This window comes from Sarcophilus harrisii, chromosome 2, assembly GCF_902635505.1.
Source record: "Sarcophilus harrisii chromosome 2, mSarHar1.11, whole genome shotgun sequence".
In the NCBI taxonomy this organism is placed as follows: Eukaryota; Metazoa; Chordata; class Mammalia; order Dasyuromorphia; family Dasyuridae; genus Sarcophilus; species Sarcophilus harrisii.
In genome coordinates this window covers 282547578-282575390 of record NC_045427.1, presented here as the reverse complement: position 1 = coordinate 282575390, position 27813 = coordinate 282547578, and the positions used below count along the sequence as shown (strand labels likewise).

The following is a 27813-nucleotide window of genomic DNA, read 5'->3' as shown; positions in this document are numbered from 1 at the left end:
ACACTTATATAGTTAACAAATCCAAGTTGACTTAAGAATTTTGTGGGGGGGTTTTAAGTAAGGGAAAAATGATAGTGCTATGAACAGGGGGTTCATAACCCACTTCTACTTGTGTGACTTTGAGCAAGTCATTTTACTTTTCAAATCTCAGTTTGTTTCTTCCTTCATAAAGGGATTGAACTAGACAATCTCGATTATTCCCTACTACCTTTATGATCCTAAAATAACCATCTTCATTTTTTTAGGATTTTGATATTTACAGCAATTGTATTTTATAGCTTTGGAAACTAGAAGTGCTTGCCTATATTTTGACTCCTTAAAAAGTAAAGGAGCTCTTAATGACAGTATGTATAGGTAGAAAAATGAACAAAATCAACTTTTTCCTTTACCTTATTGACATAAAGTTGGATCATTTTGTAAATACAGGGCTAATGGAAGTTAGTATTGAGAATTCACATTTTAAAGTTTAGCATATGTTAGAAAAGAGCTTCCTTATATTTTTTAGCAAAAAGTATTCACTTATTTGAAGAATTACTTTAATTCTCACATTTATAATAAAAACTCATGAGCTCTTAGTATCTAATTTAATTTTTAATTTAAAAATAAGATTAAGTTAACCTTTGATCTGATACTAAGTACAGATAGGTTATTTATTGGGGAGGAAAATAAAGTTATCTGGATTGCTTTAAAACATTTTCTGCTATAAGTTTTGCATACTGTTTATCCTGCATTGTGTTGATCAAATTAGCTAAGTCTTTCACAATTGATTATCATTATAGTATTCCTGTTATTGTTTACAGTGTTCTCTTAGTTTTTGCTCACTTCACTTTGCATCAGTTTAATATTTCTTTCTGAAATCATCCCCTTCATTTTTTTCTTATAACAAAATAGTATTACAGCATTCATATGCCACAACTTGTTCAATCATACTCCAGAAGACAAATATTCCCTCAATTTTCAGGGTTTTGCCACCAAAAAAAAGAATTGCTACAAATGTTTTCTTTTGTTTTTTGCCTTTTTACATATGGATTCTTTTGCTTTGTCTTTGATCTTTTGGGTTTGATCTAGTAGCAGCATCACTGCATCAAAGGACACATGCCTAGTTATATAGGCCTTTGGACCTAGTTCCAAATTGTTGTCTAGAATAGTTAGAATGAATGGTGCACAGTTCCACTAGCAGGGCATGAGTGTTTCAGTTATTCTACATCCTCTCCAGCATTTGCCATTTTCCATTACTGTCATGTTGGCCAATCTAATAAGCATGATGAGCTGGAATGTCAGAATTGTTTTAATTTTCATTTCTCTAATTATTAATGATTTAGAGCATTTTTTGTATAACTGTTGATAGCTTTCATTCTATTTCAGATTGTTCATACCCTTTAAACATTTATCAATTAGGTAATGACATTTCTGTAAATTTGGTTCAGTTTTCTGTATATTTGAAAGATGAAAACTTTATCAGAAAATTTGCTGTAAAAGATTTTTTTTCTTCTCAGTTCTCTGCTTTTCTTCTAATTTTGGCTTTGTTTATACACAAAAAAAAAATTCTAATATTAAATAATCAAAATTATCGATTTTAGCTTTAGGGAACCTGCCTGTCTCTTATTTGGTCATGAATTCTTCCTGTAGTTATAGATCTGATAAGTAATTTCTTTCATGCTTCACTAATTGCTTATAATGTCATCCTTTATCATGCACTCACTGTGAGCTTATCTTGGTACACAGTGTGAGGTGTTGATCTATACCTAACTTTCTTCCAGAAGATTTTCCAGGTTTCCTACTAGTTTTGTTGAAAATTTAGTTCTTACCTCAAATAGTTGAATTCTTTGGGTTTGTCAAACACAATGTTACTGTGCTTGTTTGTTTCTGTGTATTGTATGCTCTTCTATCATTCTCTTCCACCAGTCAACTTCTCTCTTTCTTACCACTTACTTAGACCAATATATTTAGCATTTGAATTTTTAACATTATAAAATTTGGCTTTAAAATTATTAATACTCTAAAATTGTCCCCTAAAATGTTTTTTCTCTGGCTAAGATTAAACATGAGAACTTTAGTTTAAACAGAACATTTTATGGAAGAGCATGATGAGTTTGTCAGGATTGTCAATAGTAGTTTATGGCTGGAATTTACCTGTGTCCCTTTCCAAGATTACTGTGGCCAAAATATTTTCAAAAGTTTTCAACCCTTTGAGAATAAACATCTCTTTACTTTTCTTTTTTATTCTTTCTTTCTTTTTTTCCCTCCTCCTTTTTTTTTCTTTTTGAAACAGTTGGAGTTAAGTGACTTGTCTAGAGTCAAACAGCTAGAAAGTGTCAAGTGTCTGAGGCTGATTTGAACTCAGTTTCTTCCGATTCCAGAGCTAGTGCTCTATGTACTGTACCACCTAATTTCTCTCCTGCTCCCCCCCCCCCTTTTTTTCCCCTAACCACAGAGCATTTATTTTCCTTAGAATAAGAGGCACACATTCTACTGGGCTTATATCCCAAAGAGATCTTAAAGAAGGTCAAGGGACCCACATATGCACAAATGTTTGTGGCAGCCCTTTTTGTAGTAGCCAGAAACTGGAAACTGAATGGATGACCATCAGTTGGGGAACGGCTGAATAAATTATGGTATATGAATGTTATGGAATATTACTGTTCTGTAAGAAATGACCAACAGGATGATTTCAGAAAGGCCTGGAGAGACTTACACGAACTGATGATGAGTGAAATGAGCAGAACTAAGAGATCATTGTAGACAGCAACAAGACTATATGAGGATCAATTCGGATGGACATAGCTCTCTCCAACAATGAAATGATTCAGACCAGTTCCAATAGTTCAGTGATGAAGAGAGTCCTGGGGGCAGAGGAGAGCATGGTCTTTGTTGCATTAGAAGTCAGAAGCAGGAAAAGAATCTTTAGAAAATAGAAAATGTAGAGAATAAAGGATGATGCAAGGCTGATGGATATTGCATAGTCACAAGTATCCCCTGACTCTCATCCCTGCCCATATGGACTTCTGCCTTTTTAGCTTTGTGTTATTTAGTGGTACACACAGCTTGCCTATTCCTTCTCATCACCAGGCAAAGATAAAATGTGAATAGGCCTTATTAAATAGTACTTAAGGATACTTAACTATAATTCCTTTGTCAGAACGACAGCTTAAAAGAAATCTCATCTTATATATATAAGAAAATAAACTCATTTTAAAAGATTGAAAATAAGTCATCTAAAATCTTAACCTGAATTGAACAGTATACAAAAGTTGCTTAGTTGTCTCTTGATTAATTAGAAATCAGATGAACTATTTATGCCTTTTCTAGGTCTTCTATATTTTGTCTAGTTTAAAAAATTCCTGCTAAAGGCCTGGAGAGACTTTACACGAACTGATGCTGAGTGAAACGAGCAGGGCCAAGAGATCATTATATACTTCAATAACAATACTATATGACCAATTCTGAGGGACCTGGCCATTCTCAGCAATGAGATGAACCAAATCAGTTCCAATGGAGCAGTAATGAACTGAACCAGCTACTTCCAGTGAAAGAACTCCGGGAGATGACTAAAAACCATTACATTGAATTCCCAATCCCTATATTTTTGCCCACCTGCATTTTTTATTTCCTTCATAGGCTAATTGTACAATATTTCAGAGTCCGATTCTTTTTGTACAGCAAAATAATGGTTTGGTCATATATACTTATTGTGTATCTAATTTATATTTTAATATATTTAACATCTACTGGTCATCCTGCCATCTGGAGGAGAGGGTGGGGGGAAGGAGAGGAAAAATTGGAACAAGAGGTTTTACAATTGTCAATGCTGTAAAGTTACCCATACATATAACCTGTAAATAAAAGGCTATTAAAATTTAAAAAAAAAAAATTCCTGCTGCCAGCTTTTTGGCTAATCCCTATTCTTATATACTACTCTTAAATGTAAGAGATAGGAGAGAGTTAAAAATTCATATGAATTCTTTGTACCCATTTAACATAAGAGTTTTAGTTGAAAAGTCCAGGATTTATGATTTTTCAGGCAGTAGCTAGATAGTCTTACCATTTTTTCCCTAATTTTCCCCCTTTTTTACACTACTACAATGGAAATATGTTATTATTCAAAAACAAGAAAAATTTTAGTAAATTTACCAAAATTTTAGTAAATCTTCCTACTCCTCAAAAAAGAACTACCAAAATTTTAACTCGGATTTTTTTAAAATTTTCCCAAACATTGACATTTAGAAATCATAATACCTTCAAGATCATCTTTTTAGCCCAATATTGTGAAGAACACGAGATGTAAAAAAGTTAAGACAAGAAAACTTGCAAACTATGACATACATTCTAAGAATTTGTTTTTTTAAATGTTTATCTGTCTTGACAAAAGCCTTTAAAAAACTTTTCATTAGCCCACAAATGAAAATAAATTATTAATTAGGGGACAGAAAAGACATTGAAAACATAGGTATTCTCCAGTCCCTAAATTTCTAAGAGCTTTTCCAAGTATTAGAAATTATAAAAATAACCTCCACCCAAAGCAGTAGTTTAACCTTTTCAGGTCATTTAAGGGAAGTAGCAGAAGTAATATTTCACAAAGCTGAGAATTGTAAAGAAAAGTGGAGGGAAAGTAAGAAATGGGATATAATTGTAAATTATATTTGCATTTTATATTAAATATTTGCAGATCCAAACCAACAAATATTTGTGTATCTACTATGTACAAGGCTCTTTTTGAAGCTTTGCCCAGAGAAGAAGGGACGTAAGGTTCTCATGGATGAAATATGACACAAAAACGTAAACTTACATATCAAAAGAAGAGCTAAAAACAAGAATTCAAGATGTCCTTCTCACGGTTAATAGTAACTTAAAGTGATATACCTCTTTATAATTTGCAAAATATTTTATATATGTTCCTTCATTTGATTCTGACAGTAACCTATTAAACAAATATTTATTTAGAATCTACTACGTGCCAGACAAAAGAGTAAAGAATAAGACCATCACTAAATGGCAAAATTACATTATAATAGGAAATACAACAAATGTATGTAGAGTCTATTTATCTAATATTTAATTAGTGGCTACTATGAGACTTTATGCTGGACACAGGAGATATAAGGATGAAAAATGACAGTCTCTGACCCCATGTCTGTAATCCTTTTAAAATAGTTACTTACACTAAAGAGATTGCCGACTGGGCAAATTGCCTACTTCTATGTATAATTGATATAGGACAAGTTAGTATAGAACTTCACCTGCTCTGACTTGACTCCTAGAACGTTGAAACAGAAGACTTCTTTGAGTTTTATATGTATCACTCACAGAGTAGTTGATAGATGTATTATATTGGAGAATATATATATATGTGTGTGACTAAAATACATATGATAATATGATTAAGTGCATAGAAGAAATGATAGCCTCAGAGATTCAAGGATTTCATAAGAAATAATGATTCATAAAACAGACAGAATTATATGTAATGATATATGGCACAGTCAAGCTGAGAATGAACTTTATAGTAACTCAACTCAGAGGAAGTATTTGCTAATAGCTTCTTATATTTAGCACATTTTCTCTTTAGAATTGACTTTTACCTCTTCAGTTCTTCTACTGAACTGTACCTCTAAAAAGAATTAGAAGTGTTAGAAAAACACAAATAACATAGTTGAGCAGAAACTGTTTTTGTGTGTTTGTACCTTTAGGTTTTTGAAGTACTTTCTATAACCTTGTTAAGTAATTATGAATTATTTTATTATTACATTGGCCTGATTTGTTTTTGAGATAATTATCAGTATAAAATAGTAGATCTAAAGAACATGGAGAGAACACAATGTGATATTGAAAAAAACAAAAACTTGTAATCAAGGTTGGGTTTTGAGCCTCAGTCTTACCATGAACAGCTGTGAGATCTTGGCAACTTCTTCTGTTTTCCTGTACATTTTTAAAAAGTGTTTCTGTAGTCTTTTTTTGGTCATCACTATTACTAGTCCTTCCCTGTATTTAACTCTCTCTAACTAAAAACTGAAAGGGAGATTTAGTAGAAATAACCCTTCAAACAAATAAGCAAAGCTAATTCATATAGTGATTGTATGGATGTATTTTTTCTGCACTTTAAATCCATCACTTTTTAGGATGTGAATTACATTCTTAATCCTAATTCCTCTGGAGGCTTCATTGAAAATTGTGTTTATAAAAGTTCCTTAAGTGTTTCAGAATTGTTTTTACTTAGTGTTTTTAGCCTTGTAAGACTTGTTCTTCCAGATTTTGCTCACTAAACTTAGCATTGGTATCATACTACAAAGATTTCTTTGAAGTAATCTATCAATGAAATAAGTTCATATACCACAGTTATTTAAGCCATTCCGTCTGATGGTCACTCCCCCTCTCCCCCAAGACTTTTTTGGTACAGATCTATTCTCACTTTTACTTCAGTTCCTCTTTAAATTTCTCAATCATTTTTTAGTCTAGTATGAATCCTTCTCTATGTTTATATGCTAGTCTTCTGGTGCACCTTAATTATAGTTAAGTTCTTTCTTATCCAGTGTATTCCTTTTTCTTTCCTCTTTTAAAACTAAAAAAATAGAATAAAACTATACTCAGGCCCTCATTTCAAGCCTTTTATGATCTTTGAAGAATAGAGTTTTGAAGGGGCTCTTTATGTTCTCCCTCAAATTAAAGAGACTAGAATGTAAGCATTTCATTATCATTTAGCCTTTTTGCTCTTGTATATTTACCTTTCTTGGTTTCTCTTGTCTCCTGTGTTTCCTTTCAAAGATTCTACCCACCTCTGTTCTTCTCATCTGGAATACTGGAAATTCCTTTATTTTTCCCCCCTGTAGTTTTCCAAGATAAATATTTCTTGATTATAATCCTTTTTCTTTTCTCTTTTGTCTTGTTTGTATATTTTAAGGTTTCCTTCAGTATTATAATCTTAGTCTTGTACTATAATTTTGATGGTGGTTCTTGATACTTGAACTTTTTTTTTTTTTTTCCTGGCTGTTTACACAGTTTTTTTCTTTGAACTTAGAACCTCTGGATTTTATCCCTGCTGTTTCTGGGCATTTTCAATTTGGAATTTCTTTACTACAGTGACTTATGGTGGAGTCTTTCTATTTTTACTTTGATTTTGTTTTCCATAGATATGGGCTGATTTTTTATTTTTTGTTTTTATAAATGATTTCTTTGAAATTTGATATCCTGATTATTTTTTTTTATCATGGTTTTGGGGGGCATCTGATTCTTAAATGAATATGTTCTATTTCTCAATATTTTAGCCTTTTTCATTTTTCTTGTTGTTATCATGGAATTACTAAATTGTTTGCCCCATTCTATTTATTTGAGCATGTTTTTCACAATATATTTTAAGCAAAATATAATACTTCTAGATCTTCCTTAGTCTCTCTAATTCAGTTTTTTTATTTTTTTTGCATTTCTTCTATTCTTAGAGTCCTTGTAGCCACACCATTCTCTTTCTGAGACTCTGCTTATTTTTATTGTTAATTCTCATCTTCTGGGTTTACCTGTTGGGCTTTCTTTTAACTTAATGTATTTCTTCATTGAATTTGGAGTTTTCTTCTGTTCAAGGCCAATTCAGCTTTCTCTCAAATTCTTAGGTGGCATGGAAGGAAGTTAAAAAAACAAACACTTAATAAGTACTTCCTATGCCAAGCACTGTGATATGTCCTTTACAAACATCTCATTGGAGTCTTTAAACAACCTGGAAGGAAGGTGTTTTTATTATCCCCATTTTACAGTGTTTAAGGAGGTTTAGTGACTTGTCCAGAGTCATGGAATTGGTAAGTGTCTGAAGATGGATTGGAATCTTAATTCTAAGATCTACTGTTCTATATACACTATGTGACCTAGTTGCCTAGTGAAGATTTTTTCTCATTTTGGAGTCTGGTGCATGCTACATTTTCGGATGATGCTTCTTTCCTGGCCTGTCTCTCTGATATTTTTCTGGACTCTGCTCTGGCACATGGAACTAGATTGAGAGCTAGGGCCACACTTCACCATCTTTTGTGCTTTATCTCATGATGATTTATCGTGCTCGGTAGTCCCATCTCCTCCTCACATAAGTTAGAATAAATTTTAGATCTTTTGGAAGTCCCATTGGTAGAGGCTTTCCCCCCCCCCCCTGAATAGTCACCTTCCATTCCAGGGTATGGCTTTGTCCTCTGCTTCAGCTGTAGTGGGTTACTAAAAATTGTATTGGCTTCAGGCCTCCTAGAAAACTTCCCTGTCTCCCTCTTCTTTGTCAGACATTTACTAGGGGCTGACTTTCCCCTTGCTGCAGTTTTGGCAGGTCAGGCACGAAGGTCCTTCTTAGCTTCAGACATCTAGCTCATCCATGACTAGAGTGCCTATAGGCTTCTGGCTATTTTATGAACTGATGTTTTCGTTTTATTGATTATTGCCTCTCCTGGAAGCAATGTTTTCTGGATTGTTACTTTGAGGGAATCTCATCTTAGCTGTAGTCTTTCATGTTACTCTCTTTATTACCATTATATCTGTTTTGTATATACCTTTGTATACATATGTTGTCCTCTTTCCACTAGATTGTAAGTTCCTTGAGAATAATAATTCAGTTAGGTCTTTTTTCACCAGCACTTAACCATAATTCCTAGAACATAGTAGGCATTCAACAAATGTCTATTGACTAAAGTTTATTGATTGACTAGAAAATCCTTGGAAAGTTACTCATATGAAACAAGATTAAAAGTTCCAGGTTCAGGGATTTGTATTTTATTCTAGAGATAGTAAACCATTGAAAGATTTTTTAAAAATGGAATTTGGATATAAGAATGTGTGATGGGGGGTCACAGAGTTTGTAACTGTGTAGAAGATTAATCTTCCCCTCCATGATGAAAGTAGGTTTAACAGATTGATAGTTGTTGGTGATCTCTTGGTCACTTTTTTCAGTTTTATGAGATATAATATCTTTGTTATCTTCTGAATCAGACATATCATTCCCTCAGCTCCCTCACAGTTGGCATAGTCAGCAGATAATTCCTCCCAAGAACATTTGATCTTATCCAGTTGCTTTTCCGATTTTACTCCTGAACTCCTGCCCCACATCATTAACTGTCTTTTATACATTTTCTCTTGTTGGTTCTGTAAAGATCTCAAGCTCAGCTTATTCAAACCAGAACTCATTTATTTCCTTCTCAAATTTCCCTATTTCTCTTGAGGGCACCATTATCCTTTCAGTCACCCATGTTCACCACCTTTCAGTCCTCCTTGACTTTTTCCTCTCACATCTCTAAATATAACTAGCCATTTCAATCTCTTCACTTTCATTGAATGAACTTTATGTCAAAGAAAATACAATAAAACAGAAACATCCATTGTTATATCTCCATCTTGACTATATTCTACATAAAATATTCTGTCCTAATAGAATCCCAAATCTCTTGTGAATAAGAAAGTATTCTTCCAATTTAAATTAGTTGTTCCCCATGATAATCACTGATATTTCATTACTCAGGGTTATACTTTTTCTTCATGTTCTTTTCATTTACATTCCTATTATTATATAGTTTGTTCTCCTGTGTCTAATTTGTTCTGACTTTTCGTCATTTTAATCTTCATACATTTCTCTGAATTTCTCATAGTTCTCTTTTATACTGCTTAATAGTAATAGAAAACATAATATTTTAACGCAGACCCTGATAGATGAGTGTACATTTTGTTTCCAGTTACTTGCTGCTACAGATAGTGCTGCTATTAATATTTTGATAATTATTTGACCTTAGATTCTATGTTCATCTCCCTTAGAATTTGTGCCCAGTATTGGTACATCACTTTCTTTTCTATTTGTTCACTTAATTAATATTGTGTCCTACAATTTTGCCCAAAATATGAGTTGAGTTCCCCAGCCTATATTTGTAGACTACTTCTCTTTTCAAAAAGACAGGAAATTTTTTCTCTCTGATTCTCATTCTTCATAGTCTTTCAGAAATTGCTAATAGTGCAAATCATACTCACCATATATTTCACTATCTTGGTTCTAGTGATTTGAACTCATCAGTAGCAATTAAGTGCACTGTCTCCCTGAGGCATCTGGTAATTCAGTAGGCAGAGCACTGGACTTGGAGTCGAGATAACCTAAGTTCAAATCCAGCCTCAGACATTCCCTAACTGTTGACCCTGGGCAAGTCACTTTAGCTCTTATTACCTGGCAGAATTACCTGACAGGATCTACTAGAGAAGGAAATGGCAAATCACCCCAGTATTTTTGCCAAGAAAATCCCACAAAGATTTGGACATGATAAAGATGACTGAACTATAACCACTGTCTACCTACTTGTCTTCCATTTTCACTCTCTCTTAGCCATTTTTGTTTCCCTTATGCCCTTTCCAGTTCAAAAATTATTTTCTTTGACAAGAAAACAATCAAAAGCTGGGTTTTTTTGTTTTTTTTTTTTTGAGTTAATTGTTTTGTCTTCCCTTTTATCATCATTGTCCCTTCCATCCTAATAATGTCTTTTGATACTCTTTTTTTCCCTCAATATAGCTATAAATTTTTATTGTAGAGCTTAATATTTGTTACCAGTATCAGCATATTCAAGGATTTAAATTTCTAGACATTCTTAAAGAACTGTGACACACTTCTATTCATCCTCAATTATGAGAAGTTCCATATTCTCTGTTGCATAAGCCACAATAGAAGTTCCATAACCCATTCACTCCTAAATCTTAACCTGCCAGTTCCCAACCTCAACTGATAATCTTTTTAGAAATATTGGCATTTAGAAAGGCTATATAGTAGACAGACTGCTGTCTTTGGACCCAGAAAATCTGGGTTTAAATTCTAGCTCTGCTATTCACTCCCTACATGGCCTTAGGCAAGTTACTTAACAGAATTAGACCTTGGGTTGCTTGATCCCTAAAGTGAAGGTGTTGAACTAGATGATCTCTAGCTCTAAATTTTGATCCTCTGATTTGGTATACACTCTCTTAGCTCACTTCCTTCACATCTCAAAACTCTTCTGTATTCTTCAGTGCCTATCCATTTTTACATCTTTACTTTCTCTTTGTCACTTACAAGCTCTTTCATTTTTTTTGCTACAAAAGAGTGTATTCTCCACTCTCTTCCCTTACTCTCCCAAAAGTAAAAAAGTCCCTGAAGTAACTATTTTGTCTCAACCAAAATGCACTCAGCTTTGTTTAAGGAGATAACCTAAACTTGTTTGCCTAGCTTATATCATTCTCTCTATTCTTTCAGCTCTATTCCCTTTATCACTGGATGGTAAAGCATTTGTTAAATGCTTGCTGTTCGTTAAAATCAGGACTCATCCTTTAAATCTGGTTCAAATTCTTATGTCTTTCATGAAGCTCAAAATTCTCCCCTTAATAGAACTTGACCTTACCTTCTTATGATTTAGTACTTTGTCACACTTTATTTTTTATTACATTTGTATTTGTTCCAGAAAGTATCAATCCTGCATAGCAAACTTATGGACACTAATTATATCTTAATGATTTTAAATCTTTCTCATTACCTAGTAGCAAGTAATTTTCAAATGGTAGGAACTCAGTAACATTTTGCTAAATAAATGAAATTCTATTTGTCATACTGCCATTTCTGGGTTACTAGGTTACTTGTATTCCTGAAAAGTAATTGTGATGCATTTCTCATGTCTACAATGTCTACAAACATTGACAGAATTCTGTTTCTCACAAACCTTTCATTTTTCTTTTTCAAATTTCAAATACAGCCAAAAAGTAAGGCATTCTTTTATATTTGGAATTATGGGGGGGAAGGAATCCTTTTTATGTATATTACAAGATTTCCTCTAATGAAGATATAATGTGAAATTTTGTGTATGTGGTGTAAATTTTTTAAAAAGTTTTGAATGAATTCATCATATATAGAGATAGATAGTGTGGTGTGAAATATGCAGAGCTTTAGTAAAAATGTTTTGTTTTGTTTTGTGTTTAGTAGGGATTCTTGGAGGGAGAAGGCCAGTTTTATGTCTAATCCAACTTGTCTCCATTCTATAGAAACTCCCTCAATATTTTGCCTCAGCTTTCCATGCTATGTGTATTCATTTTGGTTCAGCGTGTATTCAATAAAGCACTTACACTCAGCTAGACACTAAGAATAAAAAGACAAAAAAGGAAAAATCCTTGCCCTAGTGTGGTATAAACCAAATGTATGGAAACAGATATAAAATATATACAGAAAGTAATTGTGAGTGGAAGTCAGGGGAGTTATGCAGGTCAGAGAATGTAAACAATTGGAAGGATCTGGAATCTCCAGGGAGTTAGAGACTTCTAGATAAAATGGATAAAGGGCTGACTGACTCAGCATTTAGGAAGACCTGAATTCAAATCCAATCTCAGATACTTACTATGTAACATGAGGTAAGTCATTTAACGTCTGCCTGCTTCATTTTAATTAACCATAAAATTAGGGATAATAATAACACCTGCCTCCCAAAGCTCAGAAGATCAAATCAAGCAATATCAAAGCACTCAGCTCAGTACCTTTCATATAGTTAGCACTTAACACATGCTTGTTTTCTTCCTTCTTCCTTCAATAGGCAAATGTGAGAAGAGTTATTCCAAGAATGGAGGATAGCCTGTGCAAAGGCACCATATTAGGAGAATGAATATCATCATGCTGGGAATAGCAAATAGACCAACTTGGATAGATCATCGTAGATTACATGGAAGGAAGTAATGTGTAATCAGCCTGAAGATGAATTGGAGTTAAGATTGTAAATAACTTGAATTGCCAGAAGAGTTTTCATTTTATCTTTGAATCAGTAGAGAAACTCCTAAAGCTTTTTGAGCAAGGAAATGACAAAGATGCTTTGGGAATATCAATTTGGCAGCTGTTTGAAAAATGGATGAAGAAGGGCAGAGAGATCAGTTAGGTGGCTATTGAAATAGTCTAGGCAAGAAATGAGAGAACGTGAAATAAAATGTGATGCCATGTGAGTGGAAAGAAATGAATGTAAAAGATGATCAGAGAGAGACTTAACAAAATTTTGAAACTGAATTATTGATTGAAGAGAAATAAAGGATAAGAAGATGGGAAAGATAGGAAGAACCAGCTTATAAAAAGTTTTAAATGCCCAAAAGCAGGCTTTATATTTGATTTTGGAAGTAATAGATAGCTACTAAAATCTATTAAGTAGTAGGGTGACATATTGTTGTTTGTCCTTTCTCCTAGAAAAGGAAAAGTGAAATGGGAAGATTATTTTGACATTTTGATTCTACCCTAGTAGAGGCTATTATGAATGGAGATTAAGAAAACATATACTAGGAATCTTGTGAAGGTAGAAGTGAAAAAAATGTGACAACAGACCGACTATATAGGGAAAGTGAGAGGCCAGTTTTGCTAACCTGAGTGACTTTCAAAGTTGCAATATTTTAAAAATTGTGAAAAGGGAGTAAGAATGAATATGAATCCAGTTTTGTTCATATTAAGTTTGAAATATCTTCCCGGCTAAGTCATTTGCATAGAAATGTTCATTGAATCTCTGAGAAAAGATAAGATCACTTAGCAAGGTAATGTAGAATGATAAAATTAGAAGATCCATGATACTGAGTATAACTTCGGTAAAGATATAGCAAAGGAAAATTGGAAAGAGAGTTAGAATTAGTGTCTCATGAAGAAAGGATATTATATTACTATGTATAGGCAAAAAGAAAGTACTGCCCTCAAAGAGAATACAGTATGCAAAAGAAACTTGAAAAGAGAGAAAGGAATGAAGGCACAGGCAGGAACATGATTTCAAGATCCAAAAAAAAGTCCAGAATAGGGCCAACAGTGGAATGAAAGCAATTTAGGTTGGATCCCTTCACAAAATGGAAGCTTCAGGCCACCAATAGGGGAAAGGAAGCAAGCTTTGTGAAGAGAACATTCCAAGGGGAAGACAGCAATAAGGTATAATTTTGAAGTCCAGAGAAAGAAACAGGAATGAGACAGGGGAAAACTAGAAGGGAGAAACTATTTAGGAAAAGAAGGCAGTCAACAGTATCAAAGGTTTCAGAAGAGTCATGAATTAAGAAAAGGCCATTGGATATAACAGTCATCCTCATATGACATGGATAGAAAGAAGGGCATGCTAGCTAAATTAGAGAGACTCAAATTTCTGGGTATAACTAACTTCAAAGATTACCTGACTGACCAAACATAGAGTCTTTGTAATCTTCCTCTGTGGAAGAATATTCTGAAAGTTCAGTTTCAAAATTAATTAAAAAAAAAAAAAAAAAGATAGAGAATGTTTAGTAGTTCAAAAAGGAAACTTACTTAGCCATAGCATGAAAGAATACTTAATAGTATCCTTGGTTAGGCATATCCTCCTGAATCTCCAAATAGAAATGGATATGATTAGCAGGGCAGAATATGGCAAATGACAATTCCGAAATATCTGCCAAATCTGAAGGGCACTCTGTACTTGAGTTGGTCTTTTTTTATATCCTTAGGCAACAGGAATCCTCATCAACTTCTGCCTAGCTTCATTTTGAACCCTTTAGGTCCATCAAGTCTTAGAGCCAGCTTCCTTGTGTTTTAGGGAGAAAATTAGCCTTAATATTCTCTAAAATCATTTAGATGGATATAAGTACGCAACACTGTATCATAGCCCTTAGTTACAAGTGAGAAAAGTTTGTTCAAATTCTGACTGACATTTACAACTATGCAAGCATGGACTACTCAGTTAATTTCTTTGAATATTAGTTTCCTTATCTTTAAAATGGGAATGATAGCTTATCTATTATGTGCCAGGGACGGTGTCAGTGAGGTTACAAAAACAATAATCCGCAAAAGCAAAAATTGATCTAATTAAAAGAGATAAGGAAGCAAAAACAATAGTCCTAGCCCTCAAAATATTTATAATCTATTATGAGGAAATAGCATATGCAAAAATGAGTAAGTAAAAATATATACATTAAATAAAAAGTAAATTTGAAACAGCCTTGACAACTGTAGGAATTCTCCCATGAGAGCTGGTATTTGGACTAGGCCTTGAGAGAAGCCAAGGATTCTAAGTGGTAGAGTTAAAAAGGGAAAGAGGATGATCATCATCTTTATTTTGCAACTAATTAGATATGAATAGCAAAAGAAAAATTGAAAATAATTCTAGAAATAGCAGCATGGGTACTGAGGGAAATAGTAGTCCTATCAAGAAAAATGCATTCTATTTCCCAGGAATAGCATCCCTTTGAGGCAAATCACCTTAATATACTTAGAAGAATATAAATATCTAAGAAGTATTCCTAATTTAAATATATATATTTATATGTTTCTATATATTAAGTGGGAATAATTATATAATTATTAAGCATTATAAATAGTTTATTATAAATATATGCTATTGATAGTCTCTAAAATCCTATTTAGATGTCATGTGGAACAGCTCTCAGGTTCTTGAAAGCTATCCAACCAAACCTGGAAAGGCTCTGGAGACAAGACTTATTGATTCTATGAAGAGCATGCTAGCTAAATTAGAGAGACTCAAATTTCTGGGTATAACTAATTTCAAAGATTACCTGACTGACCAAACATAGAGTCTTGGTAATCTTCCTCTGTGGAAGAAGCATCTACATTAATAAAATCATAGATTTTAAAAGCATAGGATTTCTTATAGAATATCTGTAACACAAATAGCTCAGAAGTTCAGAGTTCCCTCTTGAATATTTTTTCCTTTCCTGCTCTTCTAATAAAAAGCCTAAAAGACATAAATGAAAGATTATTTTAAACGTAGATGTGTGTGTATGAAAATCTATTATTAATATTTAATTTTATTTATGGCTAAAAATTCTTAAGCGGTTTCCTTATTGCTTGGAATTATAACATTTTCAGTTGTGGGGGCCATAGGACTTTAGGGAACATTTTTCTATACATCCATAAAATTTTTTGGTTTTTTTTAGATCAAGTAAAAATTTTTCCTGAAATTTCAAATGCACCTACAAAAGCTTAACTCATTACTCTTTCACTAACTTAAAATTGATTTGTTTTATAACTTTAAAAAATACAGTTAGCAACAATTTATCACTTTGATTTAATTATGTATTTGTTTTTAGCTTCTAGACCTTTTCCATATTGTAATGCTTTAACTATACTATAGACTGTATACACATAATTTGTCCCCAAGTGCAGGTACTTGCAACTTTATGCATTTTTTCCAGCAAATGTTTTTATTTTCTCTCAAGTGCAATTTTAAATATACTTTTGTAAAAATGAATATAATGATTTTTGTTTGATTTTAAGAAATGGATGAAAAGAGACTTTTGGATCCAGGGTTGAAGGCTCAAAATGGATTGTGGGATTGTCCTCTGAAGAGCCAGCAGGTGAAATGCCTGAGTGACTGAAGAAAATGGGTGCTAATGCATCTAACTATCCCCATTCGTGTTCCCCAAGGGTAGGGGGAAATTCACAGGCCCAACAAACATTTATAGGTAACTTCATCAGTTTTTTCTAACAGTGTTCTTTAGTGAATTTAATAGAACTGTTCTTAGCAGAGACTGAATAGATGAGGTTTTAATATTTTAAAAAAGCCTTCTTGATTGTTTGTTTTGTTTTTTCAAGAATGGGGTTTTTTTGGTCTGTATAATTTTTACACTAACTAAACTGCTACAGCATAGCTGGCCATTCATTTTGACTATTTTCACTGTAATTGCAAGTCATCATTGCCACATTTATACTGTGAAAATCTCTGTTGATGGTTAAAATGGTATAAATAAACTTGGTTATGTTATCTATTTATACATGGCCCTACAAATGAACCCTTTACTAATTGCACATATATAGAACTGTTTAAATTTTAAATTTCAAATATAATCAGGATCCTTGAAAATCAACCCAATAGTATCTGCCCAGAGATTAGAAAATATGTTGATGATTTATTGAATAAAAATTAGCACTACTGCCTTACAAAAGAGGTAGAAAGTGAATTATACATTCTCTCCCCCCAAAAAAAAAAATAATAACACTGTGCTACTACTAAATCCAAAACTGGTTTCCTTTTTAGAATTTAAAAAAAAAAAAATTGCTTTTAAGGGATTTGAATTCTATTATGAAAGATAATCGAAAAGACTTGAAAAAGAAAGAGGAAGACAGTTTTCATTAATTATTCATTTTCTGCTTTAGGAACATCATCCTATTCTCATCAAGGCTATGGATGTGAATCAAAATTATATAGTCTTGACCATGGCCATGAGAAGCCACAAGACAAGAAAAAGAAAACTTCTGGCCTTGCCACCCTCAAGAAGAAATTTATTAAACGTCGGAAATCCAGTCGCTCTGCTGACCACGCCAAGCAGATGCGAGAACTCCTATCAGGGTGGGATGTAAGAGATGTCAATGCATTAGTAGAGGAATACGAGGGAACGTCAGCCTTAAAGGAGCTTTCTCTCCAAGCCAGCTTGGCCCGTCCAGAAGCTCGAACACTGCAAAAAGATATGGCTGATCTTTATGAGTACAAGTATTGTACAGATGTAGACTTAATATTTCAAGAAACTTGCTTTCCTGTGCACCGGGCCATTTTAGCAGCAAGGTGTCCATTCTTTAAGACCCTGCTTTCTTCCTCCCCAGAGTATGGAGCAGAGATAATAATGGACATCAATACAGCAGGTATAGATATGCCCATGTTCTCTGCCTTGTTACACTATCTCTACACAGGAGAATTTGGAGTAGAGGACTCAAGATTTCAGAATGTTGATATACTAGTGCAGCTCACTGAAGAATTTGGAACACCAAATTCCCTTGATGTAGATATGCGTGGACTGTTTGACTACATGTGTTACTATGATGTTGTCCTCAGTTTTTCGTCAGACTCTGAACTAGTTGAAGCTTTTGTTGGAAATCAGAACTGTTTAGATGAAGAACTTAGAGCTCATAAGGCTGTTATTTCAGCACGGTCCCCATTTTTTCGAAATTTATTACAAAGGAGGATACGGACTGGTGAAGAAATTACAGACCGAACGTTGCGGACTCCCACTAGAATTATACTAGATGAGTCCATCATACCAAAAAAATATGCTAAAGTTATTTTAAACTGTATGTATACTGATGTAGTTGACCTCTCAGTTTTGCACTGCAGCCCTTCTGTGGGGAGTCTGAGTGAAGTTCAGGCTCTGGTAGCAGGAAAGCCAAATTTGACTAGGGCTGAAGAAGCAATGGAACTTTATCACATAGCACTGTTCTTGGAATTTAACATGCTTGCACAAGGTATGAAATATTTAATTTTCCATAAATATTCCTTGAAATAAGGATTTATAGCAGTCTCAGTAGTTCCATGTGTTTTTCTTTTTAATTTAGATATTGAACTCTATAGTTATGATTTCAGGAAATTGTTTGGGACATATTTGCCTGGTCATCTATAACTGATTGTCATTTGCAGTAGTATGAAGGCTGAATGGGGCACTTGGTGTGCTTTCCAAAGTGCCAGTTACAAAGCAGTGGGAAATATTTGGCTTCAAAAGAAAGCTGAAGTAGAGCATATCCAGAGATCCAAAAGCTTGTTATAGTACTTCTTGAGGATGTCTGTGGCCCTTACCTGTTTATATCTTAAGTTAAGTCATTACTTAATGTATCTTTTTAAGGGAATGTCATGATCCAGCCCAGTATTACAGTTTAATTTGTAATAATTAGAACCTTGTTGATTAGAATCTTGTTGATTAATAAGTATTTATTTGAACACCTGCTATGGACAAAGGACCCTACTAGAAGTATCTGCCATCTTTTATCTATACCAAAAGGATTTTGAATGAACATTTATTATATGTTGTTAAAAATTTTAGTTCTATACATGAATAGATGAAGGAAAATAAAAACTTGATCTCTTTCCATAGAACTAGAGTGTCTTGAATTTCACTAAAAATTAGATATATGTCCTTGACCACGTGGTGTTTGGAAAAGTTGAAAACCACTCTAGTTAACGTCTGTGAGAGAGCACTAAAGAAGCAGAGATTAAATAAGATCAGATTGCCATCATAAATTTAAGAGATTATAGATAAATTTTGTGGTAAGACTAGTAAGGAAAGGACATTATTAAAATTAGGCTATTTTGAGTTCTTAAATAGGGATAATTGTATTAAACTGACAAGTTATTATGCATTAACAAAATTGAGGTGAATAAATGCCCTAAACAGGAACTAGGAGCAATAGTTGGAAGTTGCTGAAAGGCTAATTTTGTCTCTATAAGAGAAAAAATTTTTAACTACAAATTGTTAAGAAGCTAGCTATCACGTATGAGATCTTCTATAAGTAATGAGTCTTCAAGCAGACCAGTAATGACTTCTTATCAGGCATTTTTGGAAGTGGGATTCCTCTTGTAAGTATGTTGACTTATATTGTTCTCCAAAATCATTTCCAGCTCTGAGATTATTTGATATCAATAACACTAGGAAAAAAGTTATCTTCCCTAAAAGGACTTAAAAATTTGAAAGAATAAAAGTAGATAAGCAAGTTTGTTCATGGGTAGCCTTAAAATAATTTTTTTTAATTTCCACAATGTAACGTGATAACTTGAAGTTTCCTGAAATTAAAGTTTAATCAGTACTGAAATGTTTCTATTTCAGAGAAATATAGAAAAATATTTTTAATTCTTCAGCAAAAAGCTACTTCAGTAGATTCCACCACAAAATAAAATTGATAATTACTGGCACAGTAAGAATTTGGTTTGTATCATTATCAGAAAGACAAAGTATTAAATTTCTAAAGTCTTTCAGATAAATAAAAGAGTAAAACCAAAGTATTTTTGCATTTACAATTTGCTGTTTTTAAAAATGAGAAAAAGCTTCAAATTACAATAATATTTAAAATAACTTAGCTACAACAGCTGGTAAATGCTTTGACCAAAGATCCCTTGACTCTTAATTCCTTTCTTTCTTTCTTTCTTTATTTATTTGGTCTCAACTGGGATATTGTCTTAGCATATAAAAAAATAAGATATAACACTAGTGGATAGTCTTAAAATCTTGACTGCTGTTTCAAAATTTTGGGTGTTCTGTTGTGTGTACATAACTTCTAATTTTCTTTGTTGTGTATGTATTATAATTCCCATGGACTGCTGCTTTTTTGATTTGAGGTTGGGTTTTTTTGTTTGTTTTTTAAGAGGAATAGGTAGTTGTCATTTGGGGGTTTTTTTTTACCCTTCACCATGATCGCCCTCCCCTTTTACTCCCCAGTAGCTGTGATGATTTTTTACAACAGGCAAAAAATTTACTCTTGATTTTTTTTTCCCCTTTGAGGAAAATACCAGATCATAAGACATTTACTTAAGCTGTTTGTGAAAACTCACCAGTATGTTTTCATATTTTCTTAAAGTGGATTAAATAACAAGTACATTTAAAAGATGTGTAATAGAATGAAAAACTTGATTTTACAAGACTTTTTTAAGTTCCATCTTTAGGTAAGATTTTACATACTTTATATTTTACATTCAATAGTTTTAAAGATATTCATCTGATAGTATCATAAAAGTGAAAATTTTTTAATGATGAATTGTACTGAAATTATTTTTTCATTATTACAAGATTTGCTGAATGAAAAATGGTAGTTATTCAGTCAAAAGCTTTTTTCCTTCTGTGGATTACGTTTTAATATTTTGAGAGACTGAATTGTTTCTTTCTGATATCCTTTCCCTAAGCATGCCAATATGACCCATTTTAAGAAAATAGATATAATAAACAACCCAAAATCATAAAACTAATTATTAGATACCACCTTAACTAAGCTGCCGTGGTTGGGGAGTGAGAGAGACATCACAAAAGTACTAAAATACCCAGCTCTACAGAGGAAGCACCAGAATATCAACTGTGCGTGCGTGTGTGTGTGTATTCTGATGTAAAGCATTTTATATTATTTTTATCTATTTATACATGTATTTATCATAAATGTCACTCATTTTTATACTTTAATATAAGCTTTGGTGTCAGGTAAAATTATTTCCTTTATCTTTTTTCATTTATTTTTCTCTAAAATAAGAAGTAGCAGAATATAAACAGGTGGCCTTAGAACTAGAAAGACTTTAATCCAAGCCCCACTTTTATTTATTTTTTTTTAATAACTTTTTATTGACAGAACCCATGCCAGGGTAATTTTTTACATTATCCCTTGCACTCACTTCTGTTCCGACTTTTCCCCTCCCTCCCACCACCCCCTCCCCCAGATGGCAAGCAGTCCTATACATGTTAAATACATTACAGTATATCCTAGATACAATATATGTGTGCAGAACCGAACAGTTCCCTTGTTGCACAGGGAGAATTGGATTCAGAAGGTATAAGTAACCCAGGAAGAAGAACAAAAATGCAAGCAGTTTACATTCATTTCCTTGTGCTCTTTCTTTGGGTGTAGCTGCTTCTGTCCATCCTTGATCAGTTGAAACTGAGTTATATCTTCTCTTTGTCGAAGACAAGTCCCACTTCTGACATACTCACTATGACGCTGGGCAAGTCAGTTAACTTCTCAGGGTTCCAAACTCATGTTCCCCAAATATTTTTGAGCATTCTCCCTGATATAAGCATGTTTATTTTTAAATTAAATACATGGACTACATGAATAGAACTGTCAACTTTGGGAGTCAAGAAGACCTGAGTTTAAAACTGCCTTCAAGTAACTAAATAGCTCTGTGGTCCTAGACATACAGGTCATTAATCGTCTCTTTGCCTCAATACTCTCATTTGTAAAATGAAGATAGTATTAAACCTTCCCTCAGTGTTATTTTAGAGATCCTAAATCATTATAAAAATGTTAGCTATTAGCCTTGTTATTATAAAGTAGAAGAATTTTGCTATTATATTAGATCTATTTTCCCTCTTAACTATAAATCCCTTTTATTAAGGTATACTCAAAGCAGTAAGGCATTAAAGGAATACAGAATATAGAAACTATAAAATACCTAAAAAAAAAAAAAACTACTCTAGAGCTTAGAAGCTTACATTATCAGACACAGCAAACCAGTGATTTGCAGAATCAACAATTAAGTGTCTGAGGCCAGATTTATTTTCACCCAAATACATGTAAAAAAAAAAACTTATTTAACATTTTTTTAAAATTTTGAATTCCAAATTTTCTCCTCTTCCTCTCACCTCCTTTCATTAAGAAGGTGTAAGCAATTTGATACCCAATTGCCGCATAACAAATATTGCAATTTGCCATAATTGATACCGCATAATTGATCATGCCGTCATGCAAAATATTTCCATGTTAGGTATCTTGTGAAAGAAAGCACAGACCAAAAAAACAAAACAAAACAAGAAAAGTAAAGAGAGGGTATGTTTCAATCACATTTAGATTCTGTCACTTCTTTCTGTAGAGATGTATATAGCATTTTTCATCAGCAGTCTTTCACTTCTCTTAAAAGGATCATTGCATTGCTAAGAATAGCTAAATCATTCCCCATTAATCATCTTACAAAATTACTGTTACTGTGTATGTTGTTCTCCTGTTTCTGCTTATTTTACTTTGCATCAGTTCATGTAAGTCTTTACAGATTTTTCTAAGAGCATTCTGCTCATCATTTCTTATATAACAATAGTATTCCATCACAATTATATACAACTTGTTCAGCCATTTCTCAATTGATGGATATCTCCTCAATTTCCTACTTTTTGCCACCATTAAAATATGTGCTGTAAATATTTTTGCACGTATAGGTCCTTTAAAAAAAAAAAATCTCTTTGGAAAAAAACAGCCCCAATAGTGGTATTGCTTAGTCAAAGGTTTTATACCCCTTTGAACATAAATCTAAATTTAAGCATTATCTTTAGAAAATTCATAGTATAGCATCAAAATGCACGCTAAGGCACTGCAAAGCTAAGAATAGCATTGACTTGTTTAGTGATGCTGTGGTCATCACATTTGGCTTTAGTCTTAAATTTTATTTGATACAAATGCTGAATGTTATGTGTCTATTTTTGCAACTAGTGTTTTGAGACATACCCATGTGGCCTGTTATTTCACTTTCTGAGGTGCTGCATCTTATTTAGAATTACTGTTAATCTTGTTCTACAAATTGTCTGGATTAATTATTTTGTCATTTCTTTCCCATGACTCCTAAAAAAAATGAAAGTTGAAGGCTTATGATGAGAGAGACAGAATTGTAGAAATAAAGGAAGAAATAGTAAAAAAAATAAATAAATATAGTAGACAAAACCCCCTCACTATCCTAGAGATTTGTAACCCAACTCTAAAAACAAAAAGCCCTGCCTTTAAAACAGAATCTGCCCTTGTTTCCTTACCCAAAATGAATGCTAGCATTCAAAAGAAATCTGGATTGCTTCTGCTTTTAATAGTGATTAGAAATGAAAGGACATAGATAGAATTAGATAATTTCCAAATCAAATGACAAAACTAAAATGAACTAAAGTAGATAAAGATAAGCATTATGCATAATCTTGTTGCAAGGATGCTAAAAAATAATTTCCTATAATGTCTTTTGTTATATTTTTTGTCTTTTATTATAGAGTGATCATGCTGCTTTGTAACCATGACATGGGGATAGCTAAGTATGATAGTTTAAAAAAAAATTCAGAGGGCCAGAAAGATAAAAATTTGCAGTGACAAAATTGACTACAACTAAGATCCACTTAGCTGAAGTTGCTATTATTCTTGCCTACCGTAATACATATTTATTTGCAAGGGAGATGTAGTAGAAAGTTATATAAGAATAGCATCGGAAATATTTAAACTCTAGTTAAAAACTAAGATTCAAAAATGAAAAAATAAATTGGCTTCTCTTTCAAACACACTGATTTCCATAAGAGATAATATAGATCTGGCTAAATACTATGCCTAGATATATAGCAGAATCAAAACTTTTGGGTCCCAATTGAATTAGGTGATCTCTGGGGTTGTTTCCAAACCTGAAATTCTATGATTCTATGACTAGTACTTAAGTATATAATCCAAAGTCATGTGATGATAGGGACAGAGATCACTTTTAGTTAGGGAGAGCAGAGTTCTTGTAAAACAGAGATTTGGTACTGGACCTTCTCCTCTTTACCCTTCTCCCCTCACTCCCACTCCCCATCGGGAGGCAGTTGGGATTAAGTGACTTGTTCAGGGTCACGTAGCTTAGGAAGTGTTAAATTGCTGAAGCTAGATTTGAGCTCAGGTCCTCCTGACTTCAGCGCTGATGTTCTATCCACTGCCTCAGTTAGCTGCCCCAGAGCTGTCCTTTTAAGAGAAAAACTACAGTAGACAGAGAAAAGGAAGTAGTAGTGTGGGAATACAAAGATATGATAAAATATGGGAGACTGTTGGTACAAAATTGTACTCTTCAGAGTTATTCCTTAATCTTTCTGTTTATTTTTGACTATCCTATTCTCCTGAATCTCTTTCTTATCTTGAGTTTTTGTAATGCTGATTTCTCTTTTCTATCTCACACTTTATCTGTGAGTAAACCCCTAGACTTCTATCCAGGACTCTCTTCTACACACTCTGTTTTGGTATCTTCAGTAGTTCTCATAAGTTTAATTATTTTTATATAGATATACTCATACATACATTATATTCTGCCTTAGTCTTTTAAATAAATATTATAATCATGTTATTAATAACAGCTATTATTTTCCATAAGGGCATTTTAAAAATAACAATGCAGGATTTTCCCCTTACTATTTAAACTCAACACTAAGAGAATTTTAATTAAAACTAACTCATTTAATAGTTCAATCAAACCAATATTGTTTAGACTTCTAAAATTGCAACAATATTTAAAAATAAGTTCTAGGAATTTTGTTGTGAATAGTATAACGATCATTTTTTTAAATTCAGTGATACAAACTAAAGTATTACATTAAAATCACCAGATCTGAGCACCAAATAATGAATTAAAATGAGTTAATAGAACTGGACCATAATTTTGCATCCTGCTGTAAAGCCATGTCAGTAACATTTTGACAAAGGATTGAAATCAATAAGATGACGTTTACATAACACTTTTAAAGTTTACTAAACTGAGAAATAATTAAGCTGCTCTGATATTAGTAAGCAATTTTACTCTTAACAAAATTCTCATAACTTGTAATCACTTGCTAGATACTTCTTTGCAAATAAAAATCTGAGACTAATTCTCACATTACTATTAAATCATAACCAAGGCTATTTATAATTTGACTTATAGTTGCTTGAATTTGAAAGTCCAGCTTTCAGAGGTTGATTAGAGATGTGTTCCCACACATAAATGACCTTGGTCTTTCTACTGAGCTCCTCCATCAGTTGTAGAGACACATGATCAGACACAGAAAAGTACATGTCCTGTAGACATCTCAAATGCAGCAAGTCCAAAATGGAACTGATCATCATTCCCCAAATACATCATTCTTTAAGCTTTCCCCTTTTTGACTAGACATATAGAACTGGATACCTTATAGATATTTTAAATTAATGTCCAGGGGGCAGCTAGGTAGTACAGTGGATAGAGCACCAGCCCTGAAGTAGGAGGACCTGAGTTCAAATCTGGGCTCAGACACTTAACACTTCCTAGCTATGTGACCCTGGGCAAGTCACTTAACCCAATTAAGCAAAAAAAAAAAAAAAAAGTCCTAAACTGAACTCATTTTCTTTCTCTCTAAACCCCCCCCCCATCGCCCCTCCCCCCCCCCCCCCTTTTCCATTTTCTTATTACTATATAAAGGTACTACCATTCTTCTTCAGGACTCAGACTCACAATCTCAGTGTCATCCTGGACACTGCATTGTCTCTCATTAGTGTACTCTCATCTCCCCCTCCCCATAGTCAATAGATTGCCGAGACCTATTTATTTAACCTTTATATTCCCTTTACCAAGGGAACCTTGGTAATGTTCCCTTCTCTCTTCTAATACTGCTTCCACACCAGGATAGACCATACCCTCAAACCTTACAACAGACTGTTCATTGGTCTGCCAGACACAAAAATCTCTACTCATTCCAGTCCATCCTCCATTCAGCCACCCAGGTGATTTTCCTAAACCACAGATAGAATCTTATCATCCTCCTACTCGATAACTCCAACCTCCTATCACCTCCACAATCAAATACAAAACCCCTGCTTAGCATTAAAAGCTTTTCATAACATATTTTCTTCCCACCTTTTTAGTCTCCTTAAATCTTAGCCATTCCCTCACTTCTAGACTGAAGTCTGGCCTCTCATCTCTCAACACCAACTATTTTCTTTGGCTGTTCCCCATGAATTTCCTCTCCTTATCTCTCTGTCTCTGTCTTCCTTTAAGTCCCAGCTAAAATCTTACCTTCTATAAGAAGCCTTTCTGATTCTTCACAATTCTAGTGCCTTCTCTCTGTTAAGTATTTCCTACTTTCTGATGAGGGCATCTTTCTAGTACTAGAGTTCATAACCTTGACTACTCACCATTTTGCCTATTTTAAATTAGTTGCCAGATGTCTCCACAAAATCCCTTGCTTGCATCCATTACCTTCTTTCCATTCAGATAGCCCGTGCCCTGGTTCACAATCTCCCTTTTACCTTCAGGATTAAATATAAATACTTTTAACATTTAAAGCCTTTCTTCATCAGTTTGCACTTTATCTTTTCAATCTTATTATAATTCCCTTCACACACTCTACATTGTAGCCAAACTGAGACTCATGCTGTTCTTTGTACATGGTATTTCATTTCCTATCTCCCTGCCTTTGTATGGGCTGCTCCTCATGGCTGGACTGCATGCTACTCTCACCTATTCCTCCTAGAATCTTGAACTTAGTTTATGCAATTATCTAACTGCAGCCTTTTCTTATCCTCTCAGCTTCTAATTCCTACCCCTTCTCTAGATTGCCTTCTAATTATTTTTTGTAGTAAGGATTGTAGATCTAGAGCTGGAAAGAATCTCAGAGAAAACTTAGTACAGTCATCTCATTTTTTCAGAAGAGGCAGCCCAGGGAAGTTAAGGCATTTGCCTATAGTCACACAGATAGTACCAGAGGTAGTTAATTTCATGGTGTCTGAATTTCAGGTGAATTGGACAACTAAAATCAGCAAACATAAATCTAGTATATGTCAGGCAACTATGTACTGACTACATATACAAACAAAAAAATTATGAAACAGAACCTGCATCTTATCAGGGGAGACTATATATATACATATATAAGATTTTTTAAAATATTTGAATTTGAATTCAGCAAAGCCATCTTCAGGACTTCTTGAATTTTTTCCATCTGTCACCCCTTTTTGCCTTAGAAATTTTTATATGACGCTGGATATATAAAATAGGTATGAAAATTAAACATTTACTGATAATCATAATTTTGCAACCCCCACATTCAGTTATAAGACCTGATTTGGGGTTTTGAACTACAATTCAGGAAGGTGGGAATATATATCACTTCTGCGATTTGGTGGGTCCAACTTTTTTTTTTCAGTCCTACATTTCTCTGATGATGTCCTTTATGCAACTTCTTTGCAGTTCTTCACTTGAAACACATTTGTATGGTCCTTTATAGCTGCAGAATTATTTATATTCATTTTCTTAGTGATGACATATCAATACTATACAAGTAAGTGCAGATATTATTATTGTAACGTCAATATATGAGAAAAAAGCAGTAGACAGGAGACCTGGAACTTAATTGAAATTTCTAAAATGCCACGTCTACTTTTCCATTCTACTCTTATGCCTCTTTCCTTTCCCTATTTAATTCCATTACATCTGATTTCTTCTGTGTGGGTATTCCATGTATAGATGACATACATACATGCCTTCTTCCGTGACTCTTTCTTTACATAATAGATCTTAGTCTAGGGTACTCTTACCTTTTTCTTCTTTCCTTCGTGAGCCCATTCTCGTGATTTAAGCTGTCATTTCTCTTGCCTTTCTCTTTAGAGGCCTTAACTGCAAGAGGAAAGGATTGGGGCCTTCCAGC

General features: G+C 33.4%; 1 protein-coding gene across 5 annotated transcripts in view; it reads left to right on the top strand.

Moving 5' to 3' along the window:
* Nucleotides 1-27813, top strand: part of BTBD7 (BTB domain containing 7) — an 87986-nt gene that overhangs the window by 17799 nt on the left and 42374 nt on the right. For all 5 annotated transcript variants that reach the window (XR_004231974.1, XM_031952314.1, XM_031952315.1 and 2 more), the window contains 2 exons: nucleotides 16214-16401; nucleotides 17093-18172. Coding sequence is in view for 4 of the 5 variants with exons in the window: in XM_031952314.1 (XP_031808174.1) it covers nucleotides 16320-16401; nucleotides 17093-18172 (1162 nt within the window). In the remaining variant the exon portion in view is untranslated. The remainder of the gene's footprint in view (nucleotides 1-16213; nucleotides 16402-17092; nucleotides 18173-27813) is intronic.